At 36.7% G+C, this 12523-nt stretch overlaps 2 protein-coding genes across 2 annotated transcripts in view; one reads left to right on the top strand and one right to left on the bottom strand.

Moving 5' to 3' along the window:
- Positions 1–821: 821 nt before the first annotated feature.
- On the bottom strand, positions 822–5104 carry adprm (ADP-ribose/CDP-alcohol diphosphatase, manganese-dependent). Its single transcript, XM_073828628.1, has 3 exons — positions 4374–5104; positions 2290–2412; positions 822–1204 (listed from the first exon to the last, which is right to left on the bottom strand). The coding sequence occupies exons 1-3, from the start codon at positions 5002–5004 to the stop codon at positions 900–902; spliced, it is 1059 nt and encodes a 352-aa protein (XP_073684729.1). The 5' UTR covers positions 5005–5104; the 3' UTR covers positions 822–899.
- A 4784-nt stretch (positions 5105–9888) lies between these two features.
- Positions 9889–12523, top strand: part of gas7b (growth arrest-specific 7b) — a 68306-nt gene continuing 65671 nt past the window's right edge. Inside the window, exon 1 of the mRNA XM_073828253.1 lies at positions 9889–10164. Within this exon, the coding sequence (XP_073684354.1) occupies positions 9988–10164 (177 nt within the window). The 5' untranslated portion in view covers positions 9889–9987. The remainder of the gene's footprint in view (positions 10165–12523) is intronic.

Here is a 12523-nt window from a genome sequence, read left to right as displayed (position 1 = left end):
TATTTATATAAATTATATTGATTTCCTCTTTATATATGCAATGTAAAAACCTGTTTTATTGATTGCATATTTTATTTTTGAACATTGTTATTATTATTTTCCTCATTTTTGTTGTTTTGTGTTCTGTTGCTCTGAAAATCTAAAATTATATTTATAAGTATAGATATATAACTTTTTTTTCATTATATACACAGTATGTGTGTGTGTGTGTGTGTGTGATTTCATAATAGAATAAAATGTAATGATTTATTTATATTCATTTAATATTTATGAACTAAAATTAAACACATTTAGTTTTATACTTACATTATCGTTGATGAAATCTTTATATAATTAATTAAAATTTTGATTTTCTATTTATTTCCTCTTCATATAGTCAATATACAATGTAAATGTATTCATTGTGTATTTCATTTTTATTATCGCACGTTTCTAATACTAAGTATTTTTCTGTGTCACCTGAGCCAAGATATTCCGGTTTATTTATTTATTTTAATTGTACGTACTTTATGAAAAATGTTGGTGCTATATTCCCATTTATTTATCAGCAAACGTCTGCTGAAAAACAGCTCCAGGACTTTTGTGAAAACTACAGATCGTATACTTCCGCATTTTTGTATCCCGCTTACAGATCGTCTGGTTGAGCCCAATGCATTATGGGTGCTGTAGTTTTCCTCACTTTTTTCCGCTATGGCCCTGTTTTGTCTCTCCACTGCATAGATGGCCAACTTTTATTAAAATCCCAGCTTGTATATACATGAACACATCTGATTAAGTTAACAAAAATCATATTTTAAACTTAATGGAAGCAGAAACTGAGATGATCATACAGAAAGGGGTTTGTTTATTATTTTCCATTCCACCATTCCTCATTAACACTAATCTTCTCTCCTGTCAGTTCATAAATGCTTTCCACTCGGATACTTCAGAACCTTGTCTGATATCCTTCCATTACCCTTTAGAACCATCTGGTCCTCATAGACATAAACTGTCCCGAAGGCATTACTATCTGGACATGTTTCAATCACTCCCTCCAGTGTGATGTGGTGAACGCCAGACTCATCAATATGATATCCTCCATCATGATCGTGTCCCGCCATGAAGCAAACCACGCTCTTATGAGAGCACAACATGGACAGCACAGCCTCATAGTTCCACGCCAGACAGATGGGGTCTGTGGCGTTCGGGTGAACAGGAAGATGACCTGCACAAATACACAACATACAGTAGTTGGAATCATTTGATTTAAATGTTTTTGAATGTTTTAAAGGAGTTCACTTTCAGAACAAAATTGTACAGATAATGTACTTACCCCGATGTCATCCAAGATGTTCATGTCTTTCTTTCTTTCTTTCTTTCTTCAGTCGTAAAGAAATTATGTTTTTTTGAGGAAAACATTTCAGGATTTCTCTCCATATAATGGACTTCTATGGTGCTCCCAAGTTTGAACTTGCAAAATGCAGCTTCAAATGGCTCCAAATGATCACAGCAGAGGAAAGAAGGGTCTTATCTAGCAAAACGATCGGTTATTTAAAAAAAAAAAAGACAATTTATATTTTTAACCTCAAATGCTCATCTTGACTAGCTCTGTGTGTACTCTGTGTAGAGATTAAAAAGTATATAAATTGTTAATGTTTTTAGAAAATAACCATCCATTTTGCTAGATAAGACCCTTTTTCCTCGGCTGGGATCGTTTAGAGCCCTTTGAAGCTGCATTTAAACTGCATTTTGGAAGTTGAAACTCAGGGACACCATAGAAATCCATTATATGGAGAGAAGTCCTGAAATGTTTTCCTCAAAAAACATAATTTCTTTACGACTGAAGAAAGAAAGACATGAACATCTTGGATGACAAGGGGGTGAGTACATTATCTGCAAATTTTTGTTCTGAAAGTGAACTACTCCTTCAAGTCTTATCTGCTCACCAAGGCTGTATTTGAGCAAAAATACAATAAAATGATTAAATATTATTGCAATATAAAATACGTTTTCTTTGTAAATATATTGTAATATGTAATTTATTGCTGTGATCAAAGTAGCATCATTACCTCAGACTTCAGTGTTACATGATCCTTCAGAAATCATACTAATGTGCTGATTTCTGCATTTCTAAAATCTTAAAGTTTCCAAAAAAAATTTGTATTTTTAATCAAATAAATGCAGCTTTGGTGAGCAGAAGATATTTCATTTAAACATTTTAAAAAATCATGATATTGTGCAAACTTTTGACTAGTAAAGTTTCTAAGTACTATAAAGTCATGAGAAGAGTGTAAAAGCGTATATACTTACTAAAGACGGTTACTCTCTCTTGTTTCTGGTCAGCAAGAGTCAAGACTTCATCGAACCACAGCAGCTGCTCTCGGCTGAATCCGCCATTAAATTTCACAAACCTTTGTTCCAAGCCATAAACCACTGTAAGAAAGCACATAAACATGCTGCACTCAGTTTTCAAGTGTTTAACCGGCTTTAATTCACCTCAACAGCACTAGTTGTTTGTTTGCATACTGAAATGTTTCACCATGACTATTATATAAAGTGAACATGATAAAACTGCATGTTGACCTGCTCCAAACAGCCTTTTTTGTAAGACTGACATGTCTGAGTTGACTGTTGTCTTGTTCAGACATAATTTCTGGAATCCATATCCAGCATTATACCACTTGCTCAGAAATGGATCCTATGCAGTGAATGGGAGCCGCAGAATGAGAGTCCAAACAGCTGATAAAAACAGGAGTAGTTCACTTTCATAACAAAAATTTACAGATAATGTACTCACCCCCTTGTCATCCAAGATGTTCATGTCTTTCTTTCTTCAGTCGTAAAGAAATGGTGTTTTTGGAGGAAAACATTTCAGGATTTCTCTCCATATAATGTACTTCTATTGTTCCCATGAACTTCCAAAATGCAGTTTAAATGCAGCTTTCAAAGGGCTCTAAATGATCCCAGATGAGGATTTTATCTAGCGAAACAATTGGTTATTTACTTATATAATTTTTAATCTCAAACACTCATCTTGCCAAGCTAGACAAGACAAGCATTTGTGGTTAAAAAGTATATAAATTGTATTTTTATTTTTATTTTTTAGAAAATAAACCATCGTTTTGCTAGATAAGACCCTCAGCTGTGATCATTTAGAGCCGTTTGAAGCTGTATTTAAACTGCATTTTGGAAGTACACACTCATGGGCACCATAGAAGTCCATTATACAGAAAGAAATCCTGAGATGTTTTACTCGAAAAAAACATAATTTCTTTACGACTGAGGAAAGAAAAACATGAACATCTTGGATGACAAGGGGGTGAGTACATTATCTGTAAATTTTTGTTAGGAAAGTGAACTACTCCTTTAGGACATTTTTTAGATCAAATACAAGTCCATAATCCATAATAATGCTTCTTGTAATCTATAATATTTTCTGATTATGACGGCACCCATTCACTGCAGAGAATCCATTGGTGAGCAAATGATGGAATGGTAAAAGAACAAGATTATTTTAGTTTTAAAGAATTGTCTATATATTTGAGGCGACTAGGAGACAATCTCCAAGACATACATTTCCGGGACATTGACACAATTCTAACATTTTTGGCTCTATACACCACCACAATGGATTTGAAAAAGATAGGGTTTATTATATACAGTCAGGTCCATAAATATTGGGACATCGACACAATTCTAACAAACTGTCAGCTTTAATTTGAGGGTATTTACATCCAAATCAGGTGAACGGTGTAGGAATTACAACAGTTTGCATATGTGCCTCCCACTTGTTAAGGGACCAAAAGTAATGGGACAGAATAATAATCATAAATCAAACTTTCACTTTTTTAATACTTGGTTGCAAATCCTTTGCAGTCAATCACAGCCTGAATTCTGGAACGCATAGACATCACCAGACGCTGGGTTTCATCCCTGGTGATGCTCTGTCAGGCCTCTACTGCAACTGTCTTCAGTTCCTGCTTGTTCTTGGGGCATTTTCCCTTCAGTTTTATCTTCAGCAAATAAATACATTTCAAATTAAAGCTGTCAGTCTGCAGTTAAAGCGCATCTTGTTCGTTTCATTTCAAATCCATTGTGGTGCTGTATAGAGCCAAAATTGTTAGAATTGTGTCGATGTCCCAATATTTATAGACCTGACTGTATATAATAAACCCTATCTTTTTATTAATATGTTGCTGTTACTTGTCTGTTTAGATTTTTTATCTAAACAGAATCTTTTCAAAATCTTTTCAGAGCACAGCAGTTTTTTGTTTTTGTTTTAACATTTTTTTTAAATATACATCATATTTTAACTGTTCTTCTTTGTTTGTTTGTTATTTGTTTCATTTTCTAGGTTGACTGTCACTAATCACACACAGGTTTGGCTGCAGCACCTGGCGGGTGGTTGAGATCCGGGTTGTTATTGTGTTCCTGCAGGAGTTTGACTGATCTTTTGTATTTCTCGCTGTTCTCCTCTCTCCCGATCAAGCTGACATCGTACGAGTCCAGCAGCACGAACCGAAACCCTGGGGCGGGGCTGAACTCATATGCGTAAATGTCGTCGGCTATGAGGTCACTTCCGCTTCCGGCCCTCGCCGCGCTGTTGAGAGGGGAAGCGAGTAGAGTTTCCCTGCAGAAGTTGTAAAACTCGTGATTCCCCCATACGTGATGCACATCCGCGGAGCTCTTTTCAAACTCCCTGATAACCGTGTCTAGAGCCTGTTGTGAAGCGTCGCGACTCTTATTAAACCCATCAATAATGTCTCCCAGCTGAAGGACGCACCTGACGCGCTGCTCTTCCCAGCGGCGCGTCGCGTTGCGCAGCAGCTGAACGCCGTTCCTGTAGAAGCGTTTACGCGTTTTTAAAAAGTTTAAACCGTCCTCTATATCTGCGTACTGTATGTCCGCGATGATCCCGAACGTGAACACCGGCTGCGCGCCATCCTCCATCGCTGATCTCCTGATCGGTTTGTGCGCAGCTCCGCTGGATAAATAGATCAGTAGTTTCCTAGAAATCCTCAGCATACAGTTTAAACGTAGTCGATACAGTGAGAGTTTGTCATGTAATCATAACTAGCGGTTGAAAGCGAAAGCTTGGTGTCCTTTGACAGCTCCTCGATCATACCATCACGTGTTTGTGTGTGTGTGTGTGTGTGTGGGGGGGGGGGGGGGGCGGGGGTAATACATACTGTAACCCAGGAGTTCTCAACTCTGGCCCTCGAGGTCCATTTTCCTGCAGAGTTTAGCTCCAACCCTAATCAAACACACCTGACCATAAAAGCCCAAGGAATAAAAAAAGAAGATAATTAGAACTTTTTATCTCACAATTCGGACTGTTTTTCTTGCAATTTTTAGGGGGGGAAATAATTTCGACATCGAAGAAAAGTCAGAATTGTAAGATAAAAAGTCACAATTACATTTCTATTTTTTATTCTGTAGCTGGAAAAAATTGCGAGATGGAGGGGAAAATTCTGAATTGCGTGGCACAACAATAAAAGTAATGCATTACAATATTGCATTACTCCCTAAAAAAGCAACTAATTACATTACTTAGTTACTTTTTATGGAAAGTAATGTGTTACATTATTTTTGTGTTACTTTATAAATCTGGCCAGCGCTTGCTTGTTTGTGTTTCATTTAAAAAGTTCTATTTTTGGCAAATGTAAAAGCCCTTTTACACCAAAAGTGAAATAAAAAAGCCTCAGGTTGAAGGAAAAGTAAATTTATGAACACGGGAGAAGAAAGTTCAACACTCCTTAGCAATAAAAAAATAAATAAAGCACAACAATTTATCTAAAGTAATTTCTGCTTATTAGTGTGGTTGAATTGGATCATCGAAGGTCAGCAGCAAAGACAGTGGTTAATAAAATGGGATTAAATACATTATATTTTATTTGTGTTATTTAACATTTAATTATTGCAGGTTTATGTCTGAGCCTATTTTGAGTTTTTCATTTTACAGTTTTTCTTCATTTTGAGGAACACTGAATCTGTTTTTTGCTATAAGTTTAATTAATGTGTGTTCACATGTAACATCATTTTTACTTAGCACACACAACACCTCTGTACTTACTCCCCATTTCTTTCAACAAGGGGACAAGAGACTTGTCATCAGTAAATGGGAAAACAAAGTAACTGGCATCACTGTTTTGAAAATGTAACAAGATATTTTCTTGTAAATTCAAAATTAATGTGTTACATTACTAGCTATTTGAAAAAATCTGATTATGTAACTCGTTACTTGTAATGTGTTACCTCCAACACTGTATAAGCTTACAATTTTTTTTTATTCTTCTGAGACAAAAAATAAACTATTTTGAGACAAACTCAGAAAGTCACCATTTTTAATTATGTGGGGGAAACGAGTTTCCATACAATACAAAACCCAACTTCTTTACACATTTATCCATCTTATTTTTCAGTGTGGAACCCTGCTGGAAAAAAAAAAACTGCTAAAACCAGCCAACCAGCTTAGGCTGGTTTTAGCATTTTTTTTTTTTTTTGCTAAAAAAGAGTTTGAAATGAGTTTGTCTCATAGCTGGTCAGCAGGATGGTTTTAGAGGGGTTTTGACCACTTCCTTAGCTGGTCAGGCTGGGATACTAGCTGGAACAACCAGCTAAACCAGCTTGGCCAGGCTGGGAGAAACCAGCTAAGACCAGCCAACCAGCCTAGGCTGGTTTTAGCTTTTTTTCCCCCAGAGTAAGCTGTTTTCTGTCAATGTGTGAGACTCTCAGTTCATAACCTGCTGTAGGGAAATAGTGAGATAAGCTTAACAAAGTGCAGTAAATGGTAAAAATGTATTATAGTTATAGTTTATAAATAAGATAATATATTAAAATAATGTTTAAAAAGTTACTTTTAAAAGTAATGCATTACAATATTGAGTTACTCCCTAAAAAAGTAACTAATTACGTTACTTAGTTACTTCTTACGGAAAGTAACGCATTACGTTACTTTTTAAATCTGGGCAGGGCTTGCTTGTTTGTTTTTAATATAAAAAGTTCTATTTTTGGCAAATGTAAAAGCCTTTCTACACCAAAAGCCTCAGGCTTAGAGAAAAGTAAATCACGTCTGTACAGTAGACCGCAGAAGAAAAAATCTCTCTTCAGCAATAAAAAAAAGAAAACAAATGTTAGATTATCTTAAGTCATTTTTGCTTATTAGCATGAATGAATTGGATCATCGAAGGTCGGCAGCAAAGGCATCGGTTAATAAAATGGAATTAAATACATAAAGGATATTTGTATTATTTAACATTTAATTATTGCAGGTTTGCGTTTTTATTAATTTTGAGGTTTACTGTATCTGTTTTTTTAAGTGTGTGACATTTATTCTACAACTAAAGTAACATCTTACTCATGATTTCTCGTAACATGGGGACAGCTTTTAATTAATAAATGGAGGGGAAAAATAACTGGCGTTACTTATTTGAAAAAGTAACTCAGATATGTTCTTGTCAATTTAAAAGTAATGCATTCATAACAAGCAGCAAAATGAGTTGTTTTGTACAGCCAAATATAGATGGAAGCGGATGAGACCGGAAGCCTTGCACATAAAATTTACAAATGGCCACGCCAACTCTTACAGTTACAGAAAAAACAAGGTGGATAACATAATACAATACAGTCGTGGCCAAAAGTTTTGAGAATTACATAAATATTGGAAATTGGAAAAGTTGCTGCTTAAGTTTTTATAATAGCAATTTGCATATACTCCAGAATGTTATGAAGAGTGATCAGATGAATTGCATAGTCCTTCTTTGCCATGAAAATTAACTTAATCCCGAAAAAAAAAACTTTCCACTGCATTGTTAAGAAGGCTTCGGGGGCGTCCAAGAAAGTCCAGCAAGCGCCAGGATCGTCTCCTAAAGAGGATTCAGCTGCGGGATCGGAGTGCCACCAGTGCAGAGCTTGCTCAGGAATGGCAGCAGGCAGGTGTGAGCGCATCTGCACGCACAGTGAGGCCAAGACTTTTGGAAGATGGCCTGGTGTCAAGAAGGGCAGCAAAGAAGCCACTTCTCTCCAAAAAAAAACAAAACATCAGGGACAGATTGATCTTCTGCAAAAAGTATGGCGAATGGACTGCTGAGGACTGGGGCAAAGTCATATTCTCCGATGAAGCCTCTTTCCGATTGTTTGGGGCATCTGGAAAAAGGCTTGTCCGGAGAAGAAAAGGTGAGGGCTACCATCAGTCCTGTGTCATGCCAACAGTAAAGCATCCTGAGACCATTCATGTGTGGGGTTGCTTCTCATCCAAGGGAGTGGGCTCACTCACAATTTTGCCCAAAAACACAGCCATGAATAAAGAATGGTACCAAAACACCCTCCAACAGCAACTTCTTCCAACAATCCAACAACAGTTTGGTGAAGAACAATGCATTTTCCAGCACGATGGAGCACCGTGCCATAAGGCAAAAGTGATAACTTAGTGGCTCGGGGACCAAAACGTTGACATTTTGGGTCCATGGCCTGGAAACTCCCCAGATCTTAATCCCATTGAGAACTTGTGGTCAATCCTCAAGAGGCGGGTGGACAAACAAAAACCCACTAATTCTGACAAACTCCAAGAAGTGATTATGAAAGAATGGGTTGCTATCAGTCAGGATTTGGCCCAGAAGTTGATTGAGAGCATGCCCAGTCAAATTGCAGAGGTCCTGAAAAAGAAGGGCCAACACTGCAAACACTGACTCTTTGCATAAATGTCATGTAATTGTCGATAAAAGCCTTTGAAACGTATGAAGTGCTTGTAATTATATTTCAGTACATCACAGAAACAACTGCAACAAAGATCTAAAAGCAGTTGAGCAGCAAACTTTGTGAAAACTAATATTTGTGTCATTCTCAAAACTTTTGGCCACGACTGTACATCCACTTCAGGACATTCAGAGCTTGTGGTGATGGCCTACAAGAACACTACAGATATCTGACCACGAGAGGGAGACAACAGACAACCGAGACCAAGCTAGTGATTAATATCTTTCCATTCGGTTTCACTGCTGTAGCTCCTGTAGGCTAAGTGTGAGTAACATCATTTGGAGTTTTCCAACAGATAACTGAATATTCATTTCATTAGCAGGAAAGTACCTAATGCTTCTCTGACACACAATAACCATGAGAATCCATCACCCACATCAACTTCTTGATAGTGCCATTCATTTAAAGTAAGCGTCTATTAATAGCTATCAGGACTAAAACCAAATGGCTACTGTAATGCACAAAACAGCATATGCTGGTTAGGTACGTTTTTTTTGCTGGGATGCTGGTTAGGTAGGTTTTAATGCTGGTTTAAGATGGTCATCATTTGCTGGTTTAAGCTGGTCCTTAGCTGGTTATGCTCGTCCTTGACCAGCACATGACCAGCTAAGGACTAGCATAAACCAGCAAAGGACCAGCATAAACCAGGTAATTAATCCATATTAAATTGAATGTTGAATTTGCCTATATTTATATTGTTTATAATACAATAATTTATAAATGTTTGTTTTTCTTCAGTGCTGCTGTTCATTTTGTTCATTCTCAAGAATTAGTACAATCAAATCCAATGTATACATAGTCTATACAGTTATTTTACATACATGATGTAAATATGGGCTATATTTTTAATGAATGAATAAAAGTGAACCTAATTCTGAGAAAACCTGTCAGTGATGCGCAGCTCACAATAAGGGCATCCCCATTATTTCATTTAGAGAAGTGTCTGAACTGTCGCAGTTCTTTGTGATCTCCTATATTAGATAATACAGATGTTTAGTGACACAACTCAGGCTTTTCGGAATGACACAATGCAGTGAATGAGCTCTGCTGTCTCTAAAGATGATGGTGATGTGTGAGTGAGTGGGTGTGTTCACTCCAGTGCCATGCGCTGCGATCCTGACAGCATTCACATTACAGTCCACACCGACCATGAGAATGACAAACACGGCTTAAGCTCTCGGACGAGTTTGGAGTCATTGGGATTACAATTTGGGGACCTTTTTGAGATTTGATTCGCCACCCGAGGAGTTTACGATGTCAGGCTCGTTTTGTCGAAGTTTGTACGCATTTAGCGGGGATCAGCATCAGCAGGGACTGAAGTTTGAGGCTGGAGAACTGATCAGAATAACACAAGCTCTCGACGGAGGCTGGTGGGAGGGAGAGAAGGACGGAGTCAAGGGATGGTTTCCCTCAACTTATGTACAGGTGGAGGTAAGACCATCCTCACAGGTGTGCTTGTGTTTATCATCTGCTCTTGTCTAAAAACGTTAACAGTTTCAGCTACCTTACAGGTGACACGTTTGGGTTATAAGAACGTTGAAATGTATAGCCTACTTTTCTTGTCGTGATTAGAATGTTATTTAAAGGTTGCAAAAACGTTTCTTAGAACGTTCGGGTATAGGCTACAAATGATGTATCTTGGACGTTCCAAAATGTTCTTTTAAGAGCGTTTCTCTTAACATTATGAGAACGTTCGTCAAGTTCGAATAACATTATAAGCGAGTTTCGAGAATGTTGATCTCAGTTTTCTCATGTGAACTTAGGCTATATCAAATATTAATAAAGTTGTAACAATGTTACAAAAACATTAGAACTTTTTGGTCAACACTTAAGAATATCTAACTTTTAAATATAGTTAGTGAAAGTTGTGAGAACGTTCTCGTTGACTGGACAGTTCTTTACTCATCCTGCGAAAAATTTTCTGAGTAATTTAGGGTGTTCAGTGTGAAATCTGTGTTTCGTTCAGTAGGGCTACATGTGAAACTCGTCTAAGTTTTACTCACCCATCGAAACGTTTTAAACCGGTTCTGAATGTCCGCTTTTATGTAAGGAGGCACGAGTTTCTCTCACGATGGGCATCTGTCTTATCTCTGTTGAAGCGAACTGCTTGAGACTTCCTCGTTTCTCAAGTTCTGTCTTTTCATATCGTTAGTGTTTTACTAAACATGCCAGTTTTGTAAAATAAGCTGTTTTAATCTACCTGGAGTGTCCATGACATCCAGTTTTATGTTGTTGAACAAGCTACTATTAATAAAATAGCAACGTGTTTTAAGGTTCCAAAAAGCTGTTTTTGCAGTGCTGCCATAGAAGAACCATTTTTGCTTCACCAAAGAACCTTTCAGCAAACAGTGCCTAAAGAAACCATTTTGAAGAACTTTTTAAAAATGTAAAGAACCGTTTTCAACTATAAAGAACCTTTCCTGCATTTGAAAGGCTCCATGGATGTTCAAGGTTCTTCATGTAACCATTGATGCCAATACAGAACCTTTATTTTTTGGAGTGTACATGGCCCTTACAATCAGTACTGAAAAAGTGCATTTACCACATTCCGGAGTGATAAGTGAGTCTTCAGTCACCTTACAATTAGATTCAATTATGATTCAGAGTGTAATAAGTCAATTATTAATCAGTTCCAGGTGTTGTCAAACAAATAATACATTAGTTAACAACATGTATTTTTCAAGTTACTCAGCAGTATGTGCAAACACACAAACTGCAGGACAGGGTGAGGGTAGGTGTGGAAGATATGACCAAAACAATGAGGCATATCTTATTCACGAGCGTCACGTTATAGTTTTGTTATTTAAAATGAGAACAAAGATGCAAACAACAAACAATAGGACAAGTACAATATAAGATACAAATGAAATAAACAATGTTTTATCAGATACAGTAGGTTTAATAGCAGCATTCGAGTGAGGAATACTACAGAAATTAATGAATTAAATATAAATAAAACACTGCATCGTATTCACTGTAAAAATGAAATATACGTTTTTAAGTCAAGATTTGTAATTCCGATTTTTATGTTAACTTGTAAAACAGTACAAAGCAAACCCTTCTGAAGATTTCATTGGTCAATGCTGATTGTCTACAAAATGCTAAAACAAATACTAACTAACCCTTAACCTAAGCCAGATCCACTGATCAGTCAGTCTGTCCGATTTTCACAAATTATGAATTTTTTGTGACTAGTGACCATGTGTTTGAGCTGACCAATGAAATCAGCTGAGGGGCGGAGTTTGATAGATAGATAGATAGATAGATAGATAGATAGATAGATAGATAGATAGATAGATAGATAGATAGATAGATAGATAGATAGATACAAATGTGTAAATAGTTCCTCTGATCTGTTCACCTCTATACACCATCAGTTTATTACAGTGCATCACCTCGCTTTCTATCTTCCTGTGTTTGGTGACAAAACAAATGTGCAAATGCTGTGATATGTGTAGAATCTTTATAAATATCTGCCTTAAAATAATGCTACACTCTTTAAAAAAAAGGTGCTTTAAAAAGGTCTTCATGGCGATGCCATAGAAGAACCATTTTTAGTTCCACAAAGAACCATTCAGTCAAAGGTTCTTTAAAGGACCATCTCTTTCTTACCTTTTTATAATCTGAAGAACCTTCTTTCGCCACAAAGAACCTTTTGTGAAACAGAAAGGTTCTTCAGATGTTAAAGACAAAAAGGGTTCTTCTTTGGCATCGTGAAGCACCTTTATTTTTAAGAGTGTACCCTGACAAATATTCACTAGAGTAAACAGTGTGACAACTAACCCCGCTT

This window comes from Garra rufa, chromosome 22 (assembly GCF_049309525.1).
Source record: "Garra rufa chromosome 22, GarRuf1.0, whole genome shotgun sequence".
Lineage (NCBI taxonomy): Eukaryota > Metazoa > Chordata > Actinopteri > Cypriniformes > Cyprinidae > Garra > Garra rufa.
Note: the sequence above shows the minus strand (reverse complement) of the source record. Positions and strands in the feature narration are given on the sequence as shown.